We start from the raw sequence: 26554 nt of genomic DNA on the forward strand, positions 1-26554 counted from the left end.
TAACAAGTGGCCATCTCATCTTCCCAAACTTCTATAACTTGCATACGTTAACTGTACATGGCAGGCACTTGGGGTGGCTTTGCATTACTGTTTACAACTTCCAACATAAAAAAAGTAGGAAAAAAAAGTGGGGAAAGTAAAAGCAGAGACATGAAATAATAATTAAGCAGTGAAGTAATGTAAAATGAGGGCGTTGTCGGTGAGAGCACGTCCTGGTCGAAAACGACTGACCCTGCCTGTAACTGACAAATCACAAAATCCATGAATCTCTTTGACACAATCTCATGAACCCCACTTTGCAAATTTCTCTTGTCTTATTGTTCTTTCTTTCTTTATTTCTTTCACTCACTTCAATTTGGCTTTTATTAAGTGGAGTCTCAAACACCGAGTCCAAGCAGACTGCCTCATTTTGGAACATGCTTCTAAAATCAAAAGTACATTATTGATGTATGAAAATGCTGTGTCTTAAAGCAGAAGCCTTAGACGACCAAAACCAAGAACAAGAACAGAACTATTACCATCAAAATCTGGCTTCCTCATCTTCCCCCAGTTCTAGTACTGGCAATAGCAATGGCAATAGTTTCATTCTCCCAATCAACTTGTAAGGCTTCACATTCACTATCTCTCTCTGTGTCTGCATATTCATTTTCTTCAGTTGTTTCCATATTAAATTGTTTTTTTTTCTTTATTTGTAATCATCTGCTTGTGTTGCGTACAGGGCTAGCTCCATTCATAGATTTTTGTGGAAGAAGGGCAGGTCATTTTCTTCTGGAGATGGGTTCCTTACTTCTTCTGATTTCGAGGTACTTCCATTTTCTATATTTCACTTTATTTTTATTTTTATTTTATTTATTATTATTTTTAACCGCTTGCAATTTTTCACTTTAAAAAATTATCAAAATTTGTTTCGAACCTCAGGTCTCTAAGCTGCAGGACAAAACAAGTGGAGAGAAATGTCTTTACAAAAACCAGCTTCAGCAAGATGTGAGGAAATTCTATGTCCCTCTTTCTTTTTTCTTTTTTCCAAGTTGACTGCGAATTTTTGTGTCCAGATTTGTCCTTATCTTGTGCTTCTCATGTAATGAGGGTTTGGATTAGTGTGTGGTGGGCCTTTTATGGGCTGATATCGTTTTAAGTGCTATTTAGTTTGTATTTTGTTTGATGGGAGAATTTTAAAGACACTGATGTGACTGGGGAATTCCGGTGCCAAACCAGAGCTTGAGAGTCATGAAAGATCGTCTAACACTCTTGACGATGGATGATGCTAAGATGTCATAAATCTTGCCCCTTTTTTTATTAATTAATTCTTTTGAGGCTGGTAGAATGTCAGCCTAAGTGTGCAAACATTTGCTTGCTTGCTTGCTGAGTGTTGTTAGACTGCCGAATTTGTATTTTGATGAATGTTATCAAATGAGCTTCATATGCGACGACATGGATGTTACAGGTTAAACAGTTGCAAAAACAGTTGCAAGAAGAGATTGACCTGCGCTTGGCTCTAGCGAGTGCTGTTGAGCATTCTGATTCAACCTCAAATTCTACCTGCCAGCTTCCAGATAAGGTCAATATCTCTCTATTTGGGATCTGCTTCTGTGCTTTATATTCTTCTTTTCTTAGGCTTTTTCATAGATTGCAGGCCCAGGAGCTTCTGGATAGTATAGCTGTCCTGGAGATCACTGTATCTAAGCTTGAACAAGATATGGAAGCCTTGCAATACCAGCTTAGTCAGGAGAGGAATGAGCGTCGTCTTGCTGAGTATCGCTTAAGGCATTTATCTAGTCCTGCATCGTCACTGTCTAATTGCTCTCCTGCTCACTTGAGAGAACTGGTATTCTTGTTAGATTTTACTTTGAAGTGTACTCCAACTGGTTCTATAGTTTTTAGATAATATATGGACAGTTTGTTAATTCCCTTCTGCTATAACCAAACTAGCAAATTATATAGTCTAGTTCTTTGTTTTCTTGAGTTTAATGTGTCAGAACCATTGGTCCTGCATATGTAGCATAACTCATCTCCTGTGCTTACAACATACTTTTAGCTTGTTTTTGGAGGGCTCTTCTCTTCTCTGTCAGGGCTAAGATTAAAATGTTAAAAATCAGTATTTTGATGCAGATCACAAGACCTTATTGTGGATTGAATGATATGAACGTAATGGCTACAAATCAAGTTACTGTGGCAATGCAAAAAAATGATTACTTTATGGAGAATCTTTGGCACCACCCTTGTCACCTATCTGAAGAAATGGTCCTGTGCATGAGGGATATTTTCCTGTTTTTAGGAGATTCTTCCAAGTCCTCATCTTTTGAGCATATGGCTTCGTCTTCTTCACCTCAGGGCCACCTCTCCTATTCCTCTCTGGCATCTTTCTCAGATTCACCCATTATGAATCCCCTAGCAAGAAGTCCCTCTGTCGATATTAATCATGATTCTGAAGTCTTTGCAAGAGATTGCGTGTTTGATCCTTATGGGGTTCTACATAAGGGGGACTTGAAAAGAAGTATTGGAATCTATGGTATGGCAATTGAAGTCTCTTGTTTGTCTGTCGGGAAGAAAGAACTTGAATATGCTGCTATGGCTCTCAAAAGATTTAGGTACACTCTCTATTTGAAATATTAATCCTTTTTCTTTTAGCCTGTATGAACTTTATTGAAGACTGTAGTTAGAAAATGATTTTTTTTTTAATCATTTTTGAAGATCTAAGGAAGTTTGTTTTGAAATCTACAATTTCTTTTCAGTGAAGAACCTGATGTGCTATAGCTTCTGTTCTACCTGTCTTTCACCTGCAGGTTGCTGCTTGAGCATTTAGCCAGGGTGGATATTTCTTTCATGAGTTGCAATGAGAAGCTGGCATTTTGGATCAACTTATATAATGCCTTGATTATGCATGTAACTCTTTTTTGCTCTCCCATACAGCTATTGCCTGTGCCTCTGTGTTTGTATGCTCCCTCAATGAGAATTAAATAACTTGACCTCCAATTGCCTCCATTTTGGATATATGTAGGAGAAATGACGTGATGAATTTATCTTTTTAAAAGTGTGCATGTGATACTTCCTGATTTTACATCTCTTCTTGTTTTGGATTGCCTTTTACTTTTTTCTGTTCTCTCAGGCATATTTAGCTTATGGAGTTCCGACAAGTGAGATGAAGTTTTTGTCATTAATTCAGAAGGTAGATATTATTTAACGTATTTAACGTGATATTTTCTGTCTTTCCTTTTCTGTCCCTGATGCTTGGGGCCACCAATGTGACTGAAATACACAATGTGCAGGCCACCTACACAGTTGGAGGCCAATCATTTACTGCAGCTGACATCGAATTCATCATTCTGAAGATGAAACCCCCAGCTCACCGTCCACAAATAGTATGTATACATTATCAAATATATGCTGTTGGAGGCAACTCATTCACTGGAAATGTAGATGAGGAATGCTAACTCATTAACGGAAAATTTATTAAATGAAGAATATAGTCATCAGGTGTGGCCTACTATGGAACACCAACTGCTGAAATGTGGGTCTTCCGCCCAGCTGGATGGTGAATTCACCAAGCAGTGAATGCTCTATACGAATGATTCTATAGGGCTTCACTACCAGCAATCACTGAACCATGAACATTTTTTGTTATATTTTTCTCCAAAAAGAAGATTTGAGAGATTGGTTCTTAAGGAGATGGGAAGGATATGTGATCAAATCACTGATCTCTTGTTACATGTGGAGTTTTTTATTGAGTGGATGGAGTGTTTTCAATCACCTGTTACTGTGTCGGGTGACATTTCTTTCTATTACTGTTGTGTCAGGCCCTTGTTCTTGCACTTCAGAAATTCAAGGTATCTGAGGAGCTTAAGAAGTATTCAATTGATCATCCTGAGCCTCTCCTATCCTTTGCTTTGAGCTGTGGGATGCATTCTTCACCTGCTGTAAGAGCTTGTTGCCTCCTTATTCTTCCTTTGATTAATAAATCTACTCTTATTTTCAAAAGAGAATAAAAAAGGGGGGTAAGAAATCTACTCTTTATTACTAAAGAACTGCGTCACCTCCCAAACTATGATATTCTAGAATTTCTCAATCTTGCTTACAAGTTATTGGAGAGTTGAAGAATGCCTATCCAAGCAATTATTTTTTCATTATTTTTTTTTGGGAACAGATGTCTAATATCAGCTTACTTCTGATATTATGCCTTGTCATGCATTGTTAGAACTAGAGCTGATTCATTTGAGTAATTTCTTTCATATGCCCAAGGGGGCAAACAAATTTCATTGGTGTCGAGTAATGCACCTAGAGAGATGATGAAATTTGTGATTGATATCTTACCTTGCGTTGAATTTCTGTTTCATCTTTTCTCAAGAGTTGTTTTCTCTTCTCATTATCAGGTGAGAATCTTTAGGCCTGAAAACGTGACTGAGTTGCTTAAAGAATCATTGACGGATTATGTCCAAGCATCTGTTGGTATAACCAATAAAGGGAAACTATTGGTCCCAAAATTGTTGCATTGTTATGCCAAAGGCATTGTAGAAGACTCAATGCTGCGTGATTGGATCTGTCAATTCCTCTCGCCAGAGCAAGCTGCCATGGTTAGAGATTGTTCACCCCATCAAAAGTGGAGCCTCCTCGGTGCTCGAGGATTCTCTGTCCTACCATTCGATTCAAGGTTCCGCTATCTCTTCCTAATGCAGGAGAGGAACCAATAGCCCTGACGAGAAGCATATAAGTGACATGTACAATGGCAGGTTCTGATTACCATTTTCATGTACAATATTTTGTCCATTTATTAATATTGTTCGTTATTTGTACATTTCTCTTATTGTAGCATGAAATAGTATTTGCATTATTTTGCGAGCCGTGTATTGTACAGAATTAGTTTCTACCCAATTTTCTATCCAACCTCCTGAGTCCTAAATCTAAGTGCTTCAAGAGGGAAGCAGAGTTTCAAAATTTGGACGCACAATCTTTTAAATTGTACACGGGTGAATAAAGTAGAAACAGAAATTGTTTAATTTACCCCGCTATTTGTGTTTTTTTTTTTTTAACATCTTATTCATGAGCAGCGCAAATTAAAGTTGAAAGTTAGTGTGAATGAAAAATTGAAAATTAATCTTTCCATCCCTTGCTTCTACCATACGGGAGCAGCTGGTTCATTGTAGAATTTATCATCCAAGCTTTTGGAACTTTTACCTTCTGCACATTAAGCAAGCAAAATATCTAACCAGCATCTTACGCTTTAAAATTACAGAGTTTACATAAGATTGATTCACTATTCACATGGGCAATATACATGCAACCGCAGAATTCAGATTTAGAGCATTTTCTCAAAGCTTCCTTTATAACTAACTAGCCGAAATGTAGAGATCACAAAAAGACAAGGTGGATTCTGAATATTTAGGTTTCCCTTCCCCTCCTACAGGTTTCTCTTTCCCTCCTAAAGGACGATCATCACTATAATATATATATTGTCTTTTCTGGAGGGCAAATATACTACAAAAACAATTACAAAGCTACACTTTCTGTCAAAAGTAGGGCACAGATGTGTGCTAACAAATTCACAAAAAAAATGAGACCAACAGCCATGGAATGCGCAGCAAAGCTGAAAATCATTCCTTCCGAGAAATTTGAATAAGTGGCAAATCAAGAAAACTAAGGTAAGAGAGCTTTTAACTGCATCCTGAAAAGATCACCAACAGCCCCACGAATATCCATCTGAAATATGAAGAAAATATCAGTTTTCCAACAATTATAGCTTTCAACAGTTTATATAGACCAATGAACAAAAAATGGTTTTTCTTTAGTGGGCAAATTAGATTTTATTAATGATATTTCCTATTTAAGGCAAGAACGGAAAAATCTAAATAATATTCTGGAAGTAGGGCTTTACCTGGTCACAGCAAATAAGCCTTACAAGCAAAGGATAAAAATCCCGTAGGTGTCTTCTGAAGATCTGATTGTTCATAAGGCACATGCCTTTAAGCACCTGAAAGAACAAATAGTACATGAACTTTGTGAAACACTGTAATAGCGTCATCTCTTCAAATACTTATTTGCTTACCTATGTGGTAAATAGAAGAATGAAAAAAGAAGTCATCTCCCAAAAGACTATTCAAATAAAAATAAGTATATATTATTGTAATAAAACTTTTTTCTCTACAATAGCAATTATAATACTTTTCTCTCTTCATGAATTATGAGATAAAAATAATATAAATACTAAATTAAAGGCTCTAAAAAACTCTCTGAATAAGATTCTTCAAATCTATTCAATATTGAAGAGAGAGAAGCACTATCTTGTTTGAAAAATCTCATTTGAAGAGTTTTTTGGTGATGCTCTAACTAATAATAAGTAAATGGGAAGACGAATCAAGTAAAATGTCACATCTTTCAAGACACGGCATGTGTATGAAGGCATAACCATGTGGAACTATGGCTATTAAGATGTTTAGCATATAATGCGCAATCACAAAAAGGAAGCTGGAAGTTACTTTGACGTCACTCAGGTGAATCCAACAAAGCACTAAAGCTATCATAATCATAAGAAATAAAGATCTAGAAAATGAATAAAGATCATGCTAAGTTGGTAGCTGTTCAAAACAAAAAGGAATAGTATTTCATTAGGGCTTCAATCCAGCTGCTTAAATAAAAAAATGAGGAGAAATAGCAGTGCTGAATTACTATTATGATTACTTTCTATAGGCAAAAGCAGAACTGCATAGGCAGAAACTAAGCAGAAGAAAAACAAAGAAATCAACCTTTCAAGGAAGCAAAAAGGCAGGGGGATAACATAAGCAAACAAAGAAACTGAGTTCTTCCTGCTAAGTCTGGACATGCAACATAAAATCAATACATGAAAGTTTTTGAATATAATGAAATTAGGTACAAGTTCCACATAAAGGTGTTATGAGCTCGGTAAAGAGGGTATGTAGCTTTTAGACAAGGTAAATGATTGACAGAGAAGTTTCATAAATCAACTGGGGCAAAGTATAACTAACTAAAAAAATACAAAATAATAAAAAATAACCTATATGACATATAGCATACCTTAACAATGATTGGGGACCGTAACTCCAAAACCCGATGAATATGCATGTTTGTAGTTTCCCCTACACTGGACTGGAGATCAGATGCCTCCCTAAGCACCTGTTCGCAGAAAGACACCAACTTCTCCTCTGCTATACCTACTAGTTTCTCATCAAAGTGTGTGATGCAGCTTGATGTATTATCATCTAAAGTAGTATCAACACCCTGAGAACCATTAGATTTGGGGATTTCCTCCCCATTTCCATTGAATCTTGAAGTTGTTTTCTGTAAGATATCAAGATATATGCTGGTTCCTGCTAATTCCTGGCGAAGAAGATTCAATGGAGGCCTGTTCAAAGATAAATTGTTAAGGTTAGATTTACTCCTAGGTTGAGGGGAAAAGAGGAAAGGAGGGGGGTTGAGGGGGGAACCTGTAGAAGAAAATACATTTCAGTGAGACATGCTGCCTACCTTTCAGCGGGAATATGGTGCATCCGCATTCTGAGGTTGGAATATGAATTATATGAAGCAGAAAACTCTAGCAAGGATAATAAAATGTCCATTATCGCAATCTTTTGTGGCGCTTTCAACTTGCCCCAGTACTTTCTCTGTAAGTTTTGAAGATATTTTAGTCAAAAAAAAAAAAAAAAAAAGGCAAGCAGGGAAAAAGGTGTATTCTATCTCTACTATCAAATTTTCATAACCTAATAAGTGAGGAATAACAGCAGAGGAAAAAAAATAAAATGGAAGAATTCGATGGAAGCAAATCTATCCTAATAATTGATATAATATTAATAACACACAAATAAACATACAGACATCAATATACTATAAAATCTATCAAGTTCAATTACCAAATGATCAGAAATGTTCAAAACAAAAAGGCATCAAAAGATTTTGCGGAAAGTATAAGGCAGCACTTTGAAACTTTGAATATATAAAAGAATCCGAACCAAACCTGAATGCTGTCAATGGCACTAAGAAGCAATAGTTGAGTGATACACTTGCCCCTGATAGTTGCCCAAATGGGACTTTCTTCCTCATCTTTGGCATCAGGCTCCACAGCATCAGGAAGCTGCAGTCACATCAGTTCAGGAAAAAGGAAATAAAAGTATTTTACTTTAATAGCAAGCAAATAAAAGGTGCATCAATATTAAAGTATTATTTAATATCCCACTAAATAGATATGTAAAACTGGAGAGACAAAAGGTATCTTGAATTGATAGTTACATAAATGCGAGGGCCAAAAAAAACGCTGCAGCTAATAGAATGAGTAAATATAAAATCCTAAATGCAATATATTTTTCGTTTGACCAGAAAGGGAAACTACCAAAATAAGTTGCGTCTCTTTTGTATAAAAACTAATAGTACTCATCCAAAGAAAGATTTGTACCATCAGCTATTAGAACCTCTGGAACACTACAATTCAGATGACAAGCTGCTTTTGGGAAGTAAATATTAACATCAAAACCCCACACCCAGAATCCTTCACAACGTTACAAAAATTTAACTTCAAACTTGTAAGACTTATACAGTCTCCAATCTAACATATCTCTCAAAGTCCTACCATGGCTAATCTGACACAATGATTCCCCATCAAGGCAAGGCCACCTAACAACCAACACAAGAAACTAGCTGCCAGTGCCAGCAATAAGTGTACAATTAGGGCACATTTGGTTAGCCAACTTGGACTGGATCAAATATCATTGGATTGGATAAGATAGAATAGGGCTAGACTAACTGAATTAGTTTGGATATTAAATTTAATTTAATTTTTAAATGTATAAAAATATTTTATTTATAATGGTGGATTAATAAATATAAACTTCATATTATGGGTTACGCATTCATATTACTAAATGATTAGATCAATTAAATATTTTCTAAGTTCAATCATATTACATTAATATTATTGATTCTAACTTTTATTTTATTAGCCAAATAAAATAGCATAATGACACAAATTAAATATGCTAGTCAACAATATATTTATGCCTCAGGTACAAAAGTGGAAAAAATGTGTATAACAGTCAATGTTACATAGCTTATGAGAATATCCTTTAGAATATTACCTTAGGTGAAGATGATGGTATTGAAGCATCTGGTACTTGACTCTTTGATTTAGAGGTAAAACTTCTAAGAAAACGGTTGTCCATCATATTTCCCATGATTTTTTGACCAATGCTCTGATTCCGCTGGAAGGCCTCAGTAGTTTTCTGAGCTCTTCCTGATGGTGATGGAACACCTACAAGAACAAACATTTTCATGCTTAAGGTTTATACTGAACTCATTAGTTGAGATCAAGGCCTAGCGACACTAGTTAGTAGTCAGCCTTATCAAGACCTAGATCTTGGGTTCAAGTCTCATGTAGTATGCATGTGTGTTTAATTAATAAATCTTTGGGGAAAAAAAAGTTAATTCCTTTAATCAGTAGCAAGGGGAGAAGTTGATTCTGCAGACCGAATGAGCAATTTAAATATTTGTGAACCATTAATCAGTTTTCTGTGATCCATTTCCCAAGGAAAAAAACTAGCAGAAATGCAGCATTTTGGATATAGAGTTAAGTCATTGGCATCTTATGAACAAATATTTCTAGAAACAAATTCAAACAGCTAACCTTCTGATCCATCCAAACGTAGCCCCGCTTCTTGATTGTGATCCAGTGAAAATGGTGTGTTTAGATTCCTTGGAGTGCCATCAGCTCCAATAGTAGGGGATGAAAGCGTAGATACCTTGCCGTTGTCACTGACACCAAACTGATTGTTATCTGCTTCACCAGCTCCGACCTCTGAATCTCTAATTACCACTGTTACGTTTTTCGGGTTTTCGTTGAGCAGCTCAAGTGGTTGTGTAGTGTAAGATGCATCTCTGATAAACAAGACAAAATATAATAAGATAGAATAAATAGTAAAATCCCTCAATAATAACAGATAAGCACCTTATGCTTTTCAACAATGTATCCCAGTCACTCTCACTGAATTGGTGTCCTCCAACCTCTATGAGATGCACCAATGCACCCAGAGAAATTGAAACCACTGATTGATCTGGTTTTTTCGCACAATCCAACAATAAACTCAGTAGTGGTGGCAGCATAAAGCATACCTCCTGCATGAATAAGAAGTTTCACGTCACCAATAACTACTGCAAATTTAATCACAAAAATAATTCCCATATTGATTAATAAAACACATAAGTCAAGTTGAAAAAACTAACAAGTTCTATGCTATCCTGCTATGCACTAATGATCCTTATTAACACTTTTTCCAACAATAACATTACTAACATATTACTTGCATTTTTTCTTTTTTTAAGGAAACAAAGAAACATATATTAAATGCAATGAAGATGCAAAGAAGTTAACATCAAGTCAAAACAAAAATCCCTAAAAGATCACAAAAATGATCTACACTTGAATTATAAAAGTATAGGCCAACTAAACAGAATAAAAAAACAATTCATGTGCAAGTAGCCTCATTAAATAGACAGAGATAAATCTAACACTGCCGCAATTCAGGACCCTCCTTTCCACAATTTGTTTGGGTGGGAAGGGGGGGGGGGGGGGGGGGGGGGGGGGGGGGGGTGTGCAGGAAGGAAGTTCAAAAAGGACAATACTCAGCTCATGAATACCTTGTAAAAAGTGTTGAAAAGGTTGCAAAGCAACTGAAGCGAATGAATACTGGTTTCACGAAACCACTCATCCTCAGAAGAGATTAAGCTTTCCTTTCCAGCATGCCTCACATGATCAAAAATTGGAAACAAGACGCGATGAAAAATGCTCTCCCAGAAAGATGCTGAGAACTTGCTACCTCTCTCATTCAGCAAATCAAACAGAACTTCAAGTGCACAACTTCTAACCTCCGGTCTTGGATCTGATGTTAGATCAGATAAACCAGCTAACATTGGGAACCAAAAATGCTCAGTCACATCAAAAGTTGCATCAGTTTCAACATCAATGGGCTTCAAATCTCCTCCAGGTATGAGCCCCTAAAATCCACAAGCATTTTAACTATGCCAGGTACTGTACTTGAGAAAAGCAATCAATGCAGAGAAATATATATATAAAATAGGGTAAAAGCTCATTTAATCCCTATATTTTAAGATTAGTGTTCATTTAGTCCCTATATTTTTTAAAATGTCTCAAAACATCCATGCCGTTAAAGTATTGATACCCCTATCATTACTTTTTTATTTTTTTGACTTACTTTTACAATATTACCCTTTTATAATAATTTTTTATTTGGACATTAATAAAAAGAAAATAATTAAATTACCAATTTAACCCTAGAAAATAAAAAAAATTATAATAATTTTTTGCAAGCACCATTTGCACACTTGGTAGTTTGCATACAATTTTTGACAATTAAAAATTAATATTTTTTTTAATTTTCTAGGGTTAAATTAGTAATTTAATTATTATTTTTATTAATGTCCAAACAAAAAAATTATTATAAAAGGGCAATATTGTAAAAGTAAGACCAAAGAAATAAAAATTAACAGTAGGGGTATCAATACTTTAACGGCAAGGATGTTTCGAGGCATTTTAAAAAATATAGGGACTAAATGGATACTAATCTTAAAATATATGGACTAAATGAGCTTTTACCCTATAAAATATGTCCTTGTAACAAGATAATTTCAAAGGCAAAAACTAAAGTAGCAGATAAATATATCTGTAATGCTAGGCTTACTAAGTTAGGATACAACTATGTGGCACCAATCATTCAGTGCCAAGTGTTCAGTAATTGTTGACATTGTTCAGCAAGTGGCCTTTCTTTTTAAAAGCTATTGATACAATTTTTTCCTCTTAGAATGGGTGATATTACATATGACATCTATTATCTCAATATACATTGGTTATAACAAATTTAATTCCACAAGTAATATATACCAAAAGAATAATAATAAGGGTTTTTAATCGTAAACAACAGCATGCATACAATCCAACATCTGCCCTTTACCATGTAATTTTGTTGACATGTGGTCTAGGGTAAGACAATAGTCAAACACAAATAACTAAAAGGTTACAACCCAATTTTCAAATCAGACACTTGAAACTCTTAAAAATCAGTTTGACTGCTTATTTATAATCCACGATATAGTGTCCATGTTCTCAGTAGTGCCCTATGTGTGTGTGTGTGTGTAACATACATACATATATACATACATACATACATACATACATATATACATATATATATAGTCGAATGTAGCTGTATCACCCTTCAATTTTAGCAACTATTCAAGTGCTTACATTCCGTTCCTTACTTAAAGATGCTTGTTTTAAGCATTCTCTCTCTCTCTCTCTCGCTCTAGACATATAGATATAAGGATAGAGAGAGAGAGAGAGAGAGAGAGAGAGAGAATGCTTAAAACAAGCATCTTTAAGTAAGGAACGGAATGTAAGCACTTGAATAGTTGCTAAAATTGAAGGGTGATACAGCTACATTCGACTATTTTTCATTTCCAAATTCAGGAAAGGGGAAAAAAAATAAAAAAAGATGTAGAAGAAAGGGCATACAACAGAAGGAGATGAAAAATATAATCCAAACGACAAAAATTTCTTGCACAATGAATAACAAAAAAGACTCGATTGATAAATGAAGCTGATGAATAAAAACAAACCTCTGCCAAACGATCTTCACAAATACGGAGAAGTGCAATTGCCTTCAGACTTATGCGGTGAGAAGTTTTATTATTGGCAAACCTGATAAGACAGTTGACGCAGTCCATAAAACAATCTCCAACAACCTGATCAAAGTGTTCCAGTATAACTGCAAATGTATTCGATGTCAGATTAACTTGGATTTGGAATAAAATTAAGCATCAATAAATTGGGTCTGGTAATGGAAAGAACAAGGTAAGTTCTAACCTTGCTCAACATTTTCAAAGGCGCTTTCAACAATTGATTCCACTTCATCATCTGCAGCAGCTGTGAAGATCATAAAAACACTACGCCATCCAGACTTGATGCTTCCAACTTTAGATTTTATCATCTGCAGTTCATACCAGAATCAATCAGCAGTGTCAAACACTGGACAACTCCCCAGAGGACATCAGCAGCTCACACATTTTGATATAAAAGATTGTTATCCGGAGAAAGAAAAAAGGAAAAGGTAAAAAGTTATAGCATCCAAGAAAAGCTAATGAAGTAAACCTACTTGAACAATGCAGTCAACAATCAAGCTCCTTATGGTTTCACTGCGACTGTTCCGTATAAGAACAACAAATGGTTTAAGAATGTCATTTTGGAAAGTGAAATTGGTGAGTTCAGCCCGCTCCAAATACTTCATACTAAGCTGCCTCAGAGAATCAATGGCATACATAGCAATTTTCTCATCATGATGACTTCCAGCAGAAATAAAATGGTTTGCCAGGACAGACCATATTCTTGCCCATACCTATAGCAGAAACATCAGTCCCAACGTTAATTGCACACAACTAAAATAAAATTGGCAGAAAGCAAGCATCACATTAGGGAACACAATTAGAGAAGTTCACCATTTTGTTAGGATAGCACATACAAAGTCTATCTGATCATTCCAAAATTTCAATGTCCCAGGGTACAAGTGTCTATGCACACTGATATATAATATTAAGCCATGCCTCTGCATCTAGCAATGCTCATGATTTACTTTCCCATAAAAGTTTGAATTAAGCATATACACATGATGTAGCTACTGGGCAGTCAACCAGCAAAAGGGCCCACTAACACATTTAGGCATATCCTAGTTCACAACAACCGGAAACTACGTAAAGCAGCTAAACATTAGCGTCTGAATCAAAGGAAAGCATGGAAAAAAGAATCAATCAAAAGGGACAAATATTATTTTAAAGTTTGCAATAGCAGTTTAAACCAAGAGAGATACAGTCAGACAATATCTTTGTTACCAACTAGCATGCAGTGTCTCAAATTAAAATATGACTGTGCAGCAGCAAGAAGCCAAAAATGATTCTCTTCAGCCAAAAGTTTCAACAGAATAATTTCCATGAATTTTAACTCCATGGAAGAATTATTTAACACATTGTACAACAGCTTGCAAGATCAACATAACAGGATAACAAAACCTTCTAATGGAAGAATAGGTATATCACATATTTAAGGTAAAAAAGAGTCATAAGTAATCAAACCACTTTTAAGGAAACATGAAAATATCTTTCTGACCATAGACAATCTCAATAAAAATTATGGGGCCAAAAAAAATTCTAAAGAATAGCATGCTCTGAAAAAAATAAAAATAAACTTTAATTAAAATTACATTTGTCAGAAAAACATTTAAAAAGATAAAAGCAAAATGGTCAATAAGAACAACAAAAACAAAAATATAAGAGAGAAAATGAAAAATCACAGCAAAAGTGTCCGCATAAAGATCATTATCTCTTTTACATAAACTGATAAACGTAAATTCACCCTGTAAATCTAATGTTCAAGCAGGCAATCAAAGGGATAAAATATTTCTTGTCTATTTCATTGAATAATTTTTTTCCCCAAGACAAATACAAGGTAAGCTCAAAATTCTTGTTAGTTGAAGATACAAGGTAAACACCAACTTTTTGTGGGATAGGATGATCTTACTACTCTCACTTTGGGCCTTTATTACTAAAGAATTTCGATATTCCTCTATTACTAAGCTTATACAGTCCTATAGATCATTTGCTTTATTTTGCACAGGTGCTCTGTATACAATTGTATATATCATTTTATGACTTCTTAGGGTTCTCTTTTCACGAAATTCTTGTTCACTTCTATGTATATGACAATGTAGAATTTTAAGGTGAAATATCAAGATGTACATATCCTACATTCTCACTTAGATTTAAATACAGAACTAAACACTACAGAAAATTTAAAAGTAAAGTCTGAAATTTCTCTAAAAGAACACGCAATATAGTCAACTGTGTCAAATAAAAACAAAGCAGAGGGATAACCCAGTGAATACAAACCATTGATAGAACTTCCTGAAAGGAAGCCATTGATTCTATCTTTTTCATCTTTTTTCCCTTTTCTGTATGTAATTCCCCTCAAGTTCAATTTTAAACAAGTCAGAAAGCATCTTAAATTAAGGAAAGCTCTAGCCTAAGCATGGCAAAAAGCAACTATCTTACATCTTCCTAACTTTATCGTTTTGTTGTTAGGTCAGATAACAAAAGTCAGCCTTCCAATTTCTGTTAGAAAGACTATTACTGTGATCCCCCTTAATACCTCAGCTAAGAATTTATTGATATAACTCTCCTAAGAAGAAGGCAGCAGTTTCAGTAAAAGAAGGAAATACCATCCGTATACGAGCCATATTGTAATAGCTGATCTCAACAAGTTTTTGCAAGCTGAAAACACGAGCTGGTGTTTGCCTTAATTCTTCAGCTGATACACCACATAGAGCATTAAAGAACTCCACAATCGAATCACTAGGCAATTTAACACTATTCACAAAAACTTGTTCGGCAGGCTTCCCGGCCAACTCTTTTAGAGATTGAACAACAGCATCCTTAGAGATCTGGTTTGATCCAAGCATAACAGTTGCAGAAATAGCAGGAGTTGACATGATGAATTCCAGCCGAGAAACACATTCCAAAACTGCGTTCCATGTGTCTTGAAGTGAGTCGGGCTCTGTGTCACATAGTGCAAGCAGAGTTCGCAATGCTTCCACATTTTTACTACGCATTTCCTTGGGAGCATGCAAGAAAGTAAATCTGAAATCAAGAGTTTGAAAAAACATTATTATCATGCATAAGAGTTTGTGCCTCATGATCAAAAAGCACATCATACAACGTTTCAATGAACAAAAAGTAATAATGCCGCTTAGCAAATTGTCAAAACAAAATTAAAAATTTTAGAATTATGATAAATTGATAATATAAGTAAAATGAAAACAGAGACTTTATGTGTGTGCGCGCGGGGGCGCACATGTAAGAAAACAATGCTACTCTACCTGACAAGAGACGTTAGAAAAGCGTAACGCATGGTGTCCATTCCAAGAACCTGCGTTATGTGTATCCCAGCTTTAAATCCTTCCATACAAAGAGCAACCCTTGGTTTATTCTCACCTTCCTCCATCGTAACAGAGAAAGCGGCCAACAATGGCCATCCTACAGCCTCAACCATTGGTCTTACGAGTTCAATCCGATTTGAAGTATAGAAAACTCCTCTTTTTACTCCTTGATTCCGAAATATAGCTTGTGTTTGCTTGACGATAGCTTCACTCTCAGACTTGGTATCAGTCGATGATTTCTGTTTTGGAAGAGCAAGATTAAGAATACCAACAAGGCCACCTCTTTCTTCTCCTTCTTGCTTTTGTCTACTACTTTTCGCTACATCATCTTTCATTTTTATCTCTTCTTTAACAATAGAATCATAGATCTCCTCTAGAAGTTCTGTAGAGGCACATTCTTCAGCATCATTTACAGCATTCATGCGCACAAAATCAGACTTTGTCATTTTAGGCCAGACCATTGGGTTATGTGCGTCAGTATTCAACAATATAACTGAATAAGCAAGAACATAAGCAGTATCTGCATTTTTGAAAAGACCCGGATTATCTGCACAATATCTGCCAGAGGGACAACATACAAAAGACCAATCACCACTGGGCAATATAAAGGCAAATATGTTCCATATGCTATGTTGATGCTTGCATCACATCTTTACTACTCCCCCCCCCCCCCCCCCCCCCCACCAAAAAAAAAAAAACAAATGTCAAGGCAAAATGAATGATTTTAGAAAATTGATGACAGTAAGCTTATGGACTTGAATAGAAAGAAGTAACTAAATGTCTTTCTCCTTTCATCCTGCAAAGCACAGTCATAGAACTCAGAAACAACGCGATGAGCTTCATGCATGAAGCTCATTGCGCATGATAAGAAACAAACAGAGCTTATATGTGATAAAAATGAAAACCATGGATAATTAGAATTTTTTTTTTTTTGGTTTTTTGGGTGTGTGATGAGAAACAAAGATTTCATATCAGTCAGTAAATACTTAATACATATTATATGAATTGACAAATGACACGGGATTTGAATTAAAGCCTTTCATACTAACATATCCTTGCACGCCAAATAGATTGAGCCCAAAAATGCAACTTCCAAAGGGTTAAATCAAGTTTCAGAGAAAATCTCAATACATACGCTAAAAGGTTCAGGCTGTAGACTGGATGAAGTCTAAATATAATGAGTAACAAACAATACAGCTAAATTAATGTCACAAATCAGACATTCAACAATTGCAAAGACCAAGTACATCTGAAGAGCTGCCATTTGGGCTGGTGCGCTCAACATCATTGAGGTACCGGTTTGACCCCTCATGCTCTTACCCTTTTCCACTAAAAGTGCAGAATAGGCGTATTCTCCCCAATATTGTTAGTGGGAGTAGATTTCTGCGCTAGTCTGGGCAGATTTCTGGGTTGTACTATAAATGTATGTATCCAAAGTCCCAAGAAACCCCAGACTGTTATATATCTGTACATTGTAACCACTCACTAATGAAAAATTAAAAACAAAAAATTGATCTGAAGAGCTAAGGAAGTCTATATGATGAGCAAGACAGCACAATACCTTATCATAATCATACTATGTTCATAATTCAAAAAATTTCACCTGTATTCAGTTTCCTAACCCCCCCCCCCCCCCACCCCCAAAAAAAAAGGAATAAAACATCTGTATTCAACATGCAAAAAGACACACATGCCCCAAACCCTCATACCTTTCTGCAAACTTTTCCATTATGCGATCTATCTTTTGGGCTTCTCCTGGAAGTCGGAATCCTTTAAGGAGTTCACGAATTGCAGTGTCAAACTTCATGCCAGAGAACTTCATTGAATCAACATAAGCATGCATGACAGCAACAGGAAACTCCTCGTGCTGGCCCAAATAATCACCAATCATAGCCTGAAAAAACAGAAAGGGTTTACACAATTCCATAACAACAATGAAATTAAGGTTAGAGTAGATATTCTACCTTGTCCAAATTGGCAGCATTTCTAAGAAATTGGGCAACTGAAGTAGGGTCATTATCCACCAACTTATTGGATATCAGATACTCCACGCCTTTTACAGGTTTCCTGTTAAACTGCAATGCAATTGAAACTGTAAGTACCTGATTACATCTTGGGCCCTTAACAAGATCAAAAGTAATATGAAGTCAACAGTCCAGTACAAGCATTATAGCCAGACATTTTAAGCAGCAACAAAAGTCCCAATCAATTACCTCAGAGATGGCAGCTTCCATGGTAGATTTATGAGCTTTTGCCTTTTCAAAGTTATCGGGCACATCATCCCGGCTTTTTATCTCTACAGATTCTTTAGCATTAACCTCTTCTGCAAGAGACAGACTGTTTTCATTCTTCTTTTTGGTTTCTCTGCGCGACCTCTCCCACTCAACCAGAGATTTAAGTACGTTCACTAGGCACTAGAAAGGTAAAGAGATCAAGGAAGAAAAGATCATTCAGCACTTTCTATTGACATGTATGCACACACACGGCAACATAATTATATATTATCTGATTTCCAGGAGGCAGGCAACACAAAGCCTACCTGTAGTGATGAACCTTTAATAGTAGTGGTCTGGGATACCATAACAGAGTTTGGATCTGTATTTTGTGTCCCTTGGGCTATTTTTGATAACGTGGTAACCTACATAAGAAGAATATAGCCAATGTAGCTACATTATATGTATGAAATATAGTTTAAATACAAGAAAATGTATAATTGAACATTATAGTTGAATAACACAAGAGAATTACCATACGCTCAAACAAGTTTGGAGCCTCAAGATCACAATCATAGTTCACATATACATCAACAAGCATTTGAGGATCTTTACAAACTTTATCAATCATCCTGCCAAACACCACTTGATCAGGAGAGAAAAAGGAAACTATATGAACCACTATATGGCAATATGTTAAAACATATTTTCTCAGAGACGCACATAACCATACAAAGTAATAAAAAAAAAAAAAAGACCACTCAAATATGCATATTTATTCAACATGCAATAGACAAGAAAAAATGTCATACCGAAGAACACTTGTTTTTTGGTTGTTGTCAGAGCCATCTAATGATCGTAGAACTATCAAGGGAAAGAAAACGCCAATCTCACCCTATGTAAAAATATAAGCATAAACAACAAAAATTTGCATCAAATTAACAGTGCCCTAAAGAAAACGTTTGCTCCAATGAACAGTCAAATATCATACCTTAAGACTTTCCCTGAATCGCAATAAAAGCACAGAGAAAATTCCAGTTGCATACTGCCAGCCAAAGAAAAAGCACTTATAAATCAGTGTTATCAAACAGTGTGAACAAAAGAAAAATATTAAATGATGATGCTAAACCTGAAATATGACAGGGGATTGTGAAACTGAAGCCCTCAGCAAAGCATAAGAAAGATATGCTTTTATTGAGTCTATGAAATGAAAGTTTTTTGTAAATGAATGGCTAACTCCTTCCAGCAGTCCCTGTTTCACCATATCAAAAATCACTATCTGCATAAATGCTCAAGCACATCATCATTAAAACGGTCCCTAAGGAAATTAAGTGGGAAGATTTCAGCTAGTTCCCCACAGCCCCCCCCCCCCCCCCCCCCCCCCTCTTTCCTCTCTCTCCTCACACCAAATTCTTCAAATAAATGAGATTTTTTACAGTATTGGCTACATTTTTAACTTAGTATCATAAAATTTTCCAGGAATTGATTGCAAAATCAAGCATATCATTATGGAAATCATTTATTAAAACGCAAAAAAATTCTCATTTTCTTAAAAAAGCAAATAAATTTATACACCATACAACACTATGAGAAGATCTGTTTTCAATATCGATATCCATTTTTAATCGGATATTATGATATGACCTTTTTTTTTGTAAAAGTAAGTTCTTACACAGTTTCTTGGCATCTATTATCTCAAACCTTCCTTAATACCACTGTCATAGCTTTCTAGTAAAAAAAAAGTAAATAAAAAACTTGTCCAAGCTGAAGACAAGTAGTTTAGACAGCAGTAATTGCATTATGCAAAGAGTCTACCAACTGAAGTATGCAAATTCAAAGCACCAATAAATCATACTAACCTGCAGAAGCTCAAGAGACAAAATACGTGTTTTGGTTGTGACTTCATCGCTATCTTCCTTCATCCCCATCTACATACAACAGCATGTTAAGGAAATCATAAGGGAGGAACAGTAATCCTAACAATAATATACAAAATACTAAGAAAACCAACCTTGCAGAGGGTGCGGAATACCAGTAAAGCATCCTGTTGTCCTATACTCATGCTCTCAAGGTCAATCCCTCTAAAAGATTTCAAAAGATAAAGCACCAAGCATTCAAGAAAATACCCCCCAAAAAAAAAAATTTTATTCTGACCATGAAATTCTTAAATACAGAATCTAAGGTATTGCATTACGTCCATACCTTGTGATCTTTTTTCCATCTTCAAGATGTACTGCTTTGTCCAGAACAGCCTCTAAACCCTGTTCAACATATAAAAGTGCTGACTCATGACCAAATAGACACCCAAAAAGGAACAAAAGAAGAAAGAAAGAAAACATTCATAGACAGCATAAGCCATGCATGAATCCTTGGAAATATACATCCCCATGGGAAGAAAAAATGGATTACTCTTGCTACTGCACAAAATGGATGGAATCAGTAAATAGACACACCTTGATGTCAGCACCACCTGCAAGATTATGAAGTTCTTCAACAGAGGCAATAGGTGTGTCTTTGGCCTGGGTCAGTGCATCTCCTAAAGTCATCCCATCCTTATTTTTGTCACCCAAGGTTGTTTCTTCGGGCGTGCGGCTTGCATCATCTGCTGAAGAAGTCTCTGTATGCCCAGAAGATGTAGGTAAAGTAGAGACCTGAATATTGTTTCTCAAATGTTACCGACTTTCTCAAGAAATCAAGCTAATTGTTCTCCCCCTTCATAACAGAGATAACATTCAGAAACATTTCAAGATAAGAACTTCAAATTCAAACCTGATCGTTCTCCATTCTTCTGACTACAATGCTGACCATCTGTGTCAACATTGCCTTTGATGTCGCTTGGTTTATAGGGCTCTTGCTACACATCCAAACTTCAAATTGTGAGTACTTTCTATTAGATATATATTTCTTACCCTTAACAAGTTCAAAAGATTACCTGTTAAGAGAAATATTATAGCATACTCTAATAACTCCAAGCAAAGGCTCCCCATGAACTGCAAGGAATAAGAATCATAAAGAGAATAACTTTGATAAATTGAAAGCACTTGAAGGAAAATGAATAAATAATTGACATATGAATATGAGACACTATGTATGTTTCTCTGCATGCATCAGACTTCGTGCCAAATGATGTCCTAAGCAGATATCAACCCAACATACAACTCACTTGACTAATCCAAGGCCCTGACAACTGGCACTCTTAACCCATATCACAATGACACCCACATACATTACAAACTTTCCAGCACAGTAGAGTCACCTGATTGCAGTTACAACTAATCAGCAATCAAAGAATTAAGTGACCTCAGAACACATATAGAACATTCCATCATGACATGAGTGTTACATACAATGGACCAAGTGTAACGCTAGAGCACTTTTGTTTCTTATACCAGCATCCCACATCTTAAGATGCACTATGCTCCACCGGACCAATAAGTCCACTTCACTAATTTTAGAGCTTATAGCTACATACATACATGAACAGAGAAAACACTAGAACACTCAGTTCACAACCAGAAGTAAAATATGAAAGACAAACATTTCTATCCCTGGAAAACATACCTCTGAACTTTGCGGATGCCACAGCAGTAAGGAGTACCTTCAACACTTGCAGTATGGTACTGTACATTATAGATCAAAATCAAATAGAAAAACCAAGCAACATATACAACAAAAAAGATGTCTGACAATATAGGACACATACCTATCAGATGATGAATTATCAACACAACCACAAACCATGTTCAGAATGTCTGTAAAGAGTGGGGCATTTTTACCGCCATTTAGACCAGGATCTCCCTCTAAATGATCGTATGCAATAAGTTTCTGTGCCAATGGAAGTCAAAAAAAAAAAATCTTAGTAAATACCATGCAGATAATGCATAGTTCACAAATTACAGGATCTGAGAAAGGCTTGAACTTCGGCGTTCGTGGACCTATGCATGACCTCACAAAAGGCCACTCTCTGATAAGAATAGGTGCTAATAATCAAACAATAAAACAGACAGAACATACATGAAGACAATCCAAAGCAGATTCCAACAATTTCAAGTTCTTAGTCTCAATTGCAAGTCGAAGAGGATTCAGGACAAGCTCAGCATCAGCTGCTTCCAAGGTGTGACCAGCATTTGCTAAGGCAGTAGCAACACTCCCACTTACACCCACCGTCTTACCAATATGTTCTGTCTGCTCAGCAGGTAACTGAACTGCTTCTGTTCCTTTTTCGGCAGCTCCAGCTTCAGTTTCAATTGAACTACAAGGAAAAAATGAATGAAAGAGAGAGATTATTTAGGCTTTAAAACATCAAGCCAGGATCAAGTCATCAATAAGTGATTCAGTAGCATTTTTTGAGAAAAAAGTTAAGTAGATTTTAGATAGAAGACTCAGTAGCATTTCTAAGATAGCATATGCAAATTGGGTTTGTTGAATTTGATAATAAGCATAACCGGCATGCTGCAGTTTGATACAATCACTGTGTGATCTCACTCGTAATTTCACACAATCACTTAGCTGCTTGAAAAGACCTGACAGCTCGGAGACATAGTTTATTAATTTCACAACAAGAATAGCAATCTAACTTTTTTTATATATGCACATTTAAACAGTATCAAGGTAACAACTCTAACACATAGTAGCATAATATGAAATTGAATTATGAAATAGACCAGCAGATAAAGACCTCCCATCTCCTGCCAAAGCTGTTGCTTCACTTGTTTCACTGGATGCAGGTGGCTTCACCTCTTTTGCATTATCTGAATAAACATAAAAATAAATTAAGAAGTGAGTGTGATGAGTGAATATCTTTGGAAAAGAAAATAACAAAAAATAAGATGCGAACCACGCAGCATGAAATGAAAGGGAACGATTAAAAATATATATATATGTATCAAAATCCATGTTCCCATCTTTATTTCCCCATCCTACGTCTAACATAAAGCAAGTCTTCTTTATTTCCAGAAATACTTGCAGATATGGCAACCAGCCATCATAGCATAGCAAGTCAAATCAAACAAAAGCCTTAAAAAAATCCCAACAACTAGAAGTCAAACACCTTAAGCCCTAGCCTGGCCCGGCCTAAAACTCATGCCAAAGCCCAATTGGGCAGGGCCGGATAGGGCTCAGGCATTTTTGCTATCCCTACATGGAAGTGAGGGAAACATTTTATTGAAAACATTATGTCCAGCGAAAACATTACAAATGGAAAAGAATATACATGACATAGGCATATAATGATAATAATCAAATTATAATGGTACCAAGTTATTTGCATCTTAAAATGTAACAGAAGCTCTCCACCACAGTCAATGACTAAGTGACTTAAAATGAGATACAAGCTCTCAAACATCAATCTGTTCAAATTCAATAATTTTTAGTCACTAAATTAACAATATTCAATGCTACCATTTGACCTTAATTAACTCCACCACCTGAACTGTTGAAAATACTAAGTTTTGCCGTGCTTTAGGTCAGGCTTTCAAGCTAGAATACTGCAACCCTTTAAATACAATGGTTTTCATTCCTTCTGTCCTTAAGGAATGCCATAAAAAAGAAAGTGACAGTCAAAAAGAGAAACCACATGCTCTCTCTTCACAGATATATATCTCAAAGAGAGAAGGTCGACAAATACAACTCAACAAGAAAAGAAAAACAATTGTAATAGCTAAAATATGGGCCCTAATTCTACATGACAAAAACATCTAGGAAGAGGTCTAATTGCTAAATCCATACCCAACTTAAGACTTTCGACTTTTTGACAATTCACATATTAAGTTTCCAAATACATTGGGTACAATGTATATCACGAATGCACATGTGCTTCAACATTGTAGGTCAAATGCACGATGCAAAAACATTGGGTACAAAGTAAATGATCAACAAAGAGATCCTCTTCCAGATAGCTGATTACTTTGTTCAAAAAGTTAATTTCAAAGTTCTATCAAACGATGAAAACTCATTTTCATCCCGTTTTCCCAACTTTAGCTTGCATCTGAACACATACAAACTTGCCGAATAATGCCTCTTTCATCTTTTAATATTTGTGGGTGCTAGGCTGACAGCTAGTTTAGTTGGTAAAATCTCTTGGATTGACACAAGAGATTTGGGGTCTAAATTCTACTCACATTGGTAGAGTAGGGATTTAATTAAAAGTAATGCTACGCTTGAAACACACACGTACACATGATTAATGAAAGTCAAGAGAGCATATTCTTGCAACCAATAAAGTTTGTCGGACAGCCTTTTCTTTCTTCTTTCTTCTAACAATACATATTGAAAGTCACAAGTGAGAGTTCCAAACCTGGTGATGAGCATCAACGAAACATGAACCAAACCATAGAGCCACTGCTTCTCGATTGGAAAAAATAAAAAACAGAAAATTTCAAAATTCACTTAAAGGCTTTTAAAAGTTCAAAATTGAACCTTATCCCATAATAAACCTGCCTCCTCAACTCAATGATCCTAAAAGATCCTCTAGTTTCTTTCTAACCAAACAACAAGAGAGTGCCATCAAATAAAAATAAGTGGTACAAACGTTTATCTTATCTCAGCCGAGATTGCCAAATTCTCAGTAGACAAACTTAGAAGCCAGAATCACCCATTTAAGCCTAGCTGGAGAAAAGAGGCTAAGACAGAAAAATGAAGCCATGAAAAGAAATATACCATCCCTTCCAGCTTTACCTTTTACAGTTTTACACAAAAAATGCCAATGATATTCAAAATTCTTGAAACAAAGCCATAGAAACCCTGTTTGGTCCTTGAGATTTAACTTCACAGAACTCAAAAAAATAATCTTTCCAACCATAGGATTCCAGTCTAACAGCTTACCCAAAATCCCCCTCCCGATGTTTCTGTGATCTCTAATGTTATCCAGTCCAATGAAAAATTTCTTATTGAGTTTCCATTTTCTCACATTTCCATTCTGTATGGCAGCCAAAAACTACTATCTCTATCTTTAACTCACAAAGTCTCGGCTCTCTCTCCAACAAATTGCTTCTCCAAACACAATATCCTCAAATCTATGATTTAAAATTGCTCTCTTCTCTCTAAAAATATCATCCATCCGATCATATCCTTCAAAATCTCGCAGTTCAGGTATCTTTGCTTCGAATTTCATTTTTCTTTGTCACATTTGCAAACACCTCCCAATTCCACAGTCATCTTCTGTTTTACAAATTCCAAATTTCTTCAACAATTAAACCTCCTCATACCAATTCCCAAACCATTTTTTCTGACAACTGAACCAAACGAGTATGTTATCTGGGAGTCAAGAACTAAAGCAGTAGAACCCAGGACCGGAAAGAATCTTTTACCACACTTATACAAGTCATCAATCACTTAGTTATTATTCAAGTGACACTAAACTCTTCATCAAGCTCTCCATTAATCCCTAGCTTTTAAATTCTCTGAAATTAAAGACCATAAGTTCTATAATGACTGGATACTCCTGTTTTATATCTCTACTCGCAATTCTGATTAGCATTTCAGTATCACTTAATGGAGCCAGAGAGAGGCTAAATAACCCTATAGTCAACTAACCTACTGCAACATACGCATCAAAGAAACCAAAAATGCAACTCTGAAAGAGTGGCTCAAATCCTTGACTTTAAATACAGCTTCCTACAGTTCAGATCATGAAAATTATAGCACAAAAATCATCTTTAAAATAAAAAGGAAAAGAAACATATCCCAATTCGCAACCAACTTGAAAGAGAGAGCCAAGCAAGCACAACAAATGGATAATTATCGTTAAACGCAATTAAAACTGACAAGAGAATTGTAAAAATTAAAGTAAAAGCAAAGAGAAAAGAAGAATAGGATGTAACCTAAATAAGTTTGAATAGCTTTTTGAAGATCAGGAAACTTCTTGCCAGAACACTCTTTGAGCATCGACTCAAACGCTCGGCTCACGAATCCACCAGCCGCCATTTCTTCTCTTCGAATATGAATACAATAAAACAGTTCGACACCTTTAAAGCAATACAAATTAATAATTAAACAACGATGTCAATGTGAAAGATCGTATAAGATCTGTGAAAATGAAGCAGTGAGAGGAAAAGAGTGTAATTGTACCTTTGCTGCGATTGGTGATGAAGAAGAGAAATGTGAACGAAATTGCCAAGATAGTTAGAGATCTAGAACGGAGGAGGAAACAGATCTATTCTGTTGCTTGTGATTTGTTTGTGTTGAGCTGCTTGGGGTTCATTTGCGATGAGCCCGGACGATGCCCGGTTTAGATTGAAAACTTGAAAATGATGAATATTGATGTCGGGTTAGAGAGCAATGTATTTTATCTGTAATCCCTCTTTTTGTGATTAATTTGCTTTTGACCCCTTCGCTAGGATAATCATACTTCCA

General features: G+C 35.8%; 2 protein-coding genes across 4 annotated transcripts; one reads left to right on the forward strand and one right to left on the reverse strand.

The window, feature by feature from the left end:
- Positions 1–107: 107 nt before the first annotated feature.
- On the forward strand, positions 108–4825 carry LOC102606636 (uncharacterized). Of its 2 annotated transcripts, XM_006474483.4 has the most exons (11): positions 118–601; positions 719–803; positions 919–984; positions 1445–1558; positions 1634–1825; positions 2110–2588; positions 2784–2883; positions 3107–3166; positions 3267–3359; positions 3795–3914; positions 4368–4825. In XM_006474483.4, exons 1-11 carry the CDS (start codon positions 450–452, stop codon positions 4683–4685), a joined length of 1779 nt encoding a protein of 592 aa, XP_006474546.1. In that variant the 5' UTR covers positions 118–449; the 3' UTR covers positions 4686–4825. The 2 variants fall into 2 exon arrangements, with proteins under 2 accessions (XP_024953294.1, XP_006474546.1); XM_025097526.2 differs by lacking the exons at positions 3795–3914; positions 4368–4825 and adding an exon at positions 3475–3788 and having other exon boundaries at positions 108–601.
- A 368-nt stretch (positions 4826–5193) lies between these two features.
- LOC102631045 (brefeldin A-inhibited guanine nucleotide-exchange protein 5) lies at positions 5194–26458 on the reverse strand. Of its 2 annotated transcripts, none has more exons than XM_006474482.4 (34): positions 26270–26458; positions 26023–26132; positions 22881–22953; positions 22217–22454; positions 21906–22027; positions 21764–21822; positions 21135–21192; positions 20972–21056; positions 20656–20853; positions 20405–20463; positions 20214–20283; positions 20062–20130; positions 19332–19454; positions 19194–19247; positions 19015–19097; positions 18738–18834; positions 18529–18627; positions 18203–18403; positions 17954–18064; positions 17699–17883; positions 15930–16547; positions 15273–15690; positions 13161–13400; positions 12872–12995; positions 12625–12773; positions 10630–10986; positions 9941–10107; positions 9620–9870; positions 9075–9247; positions 7961–8077; positions 7474–7610; positions 7024–7351; positions 5867–5962; positions 5194–5691 (listed from the first exon to the last, which is right to left on the reverse strand). In XM_006474482.4, the coding sequence occupies exons 2-34, from the start codon at positions 26123–26125 to the stop codon at positions 5629–5631; spliced, it is 5325 nt and encodes a 1774-aa protein (XP_006474545.1). In that variant the 5' UTR covers positions 26126–26132; positions 26270–26458; the 3' UTR covers positions 5194–5628. The 2 variants fall into 2 exon arrangements, with proteins under 2 accessions (XP_006474545.1, XP_006474544.1); XM_006474481.4 differs by having other exon boundaries at positions 26023–26166.
- Positions 26459–26554: the final 96 nt, after the last annotated feature.

This window comes from Citrus sinensis, chromosome 9, assembly GCF_022201045.2.
Source record: "Citrus sinensis cultivar Valencia sweet orange chromosome 9, DVS_A1.0, whole genome shotgun sequence".
Taxonomy (NCBI): domain Eukaryota; kingdom Viridiplantae; phylum Streptophyta; class Magnoliopsida; order Sapindales; family Rutaceae; genus Citrus; species Citrus sinensis.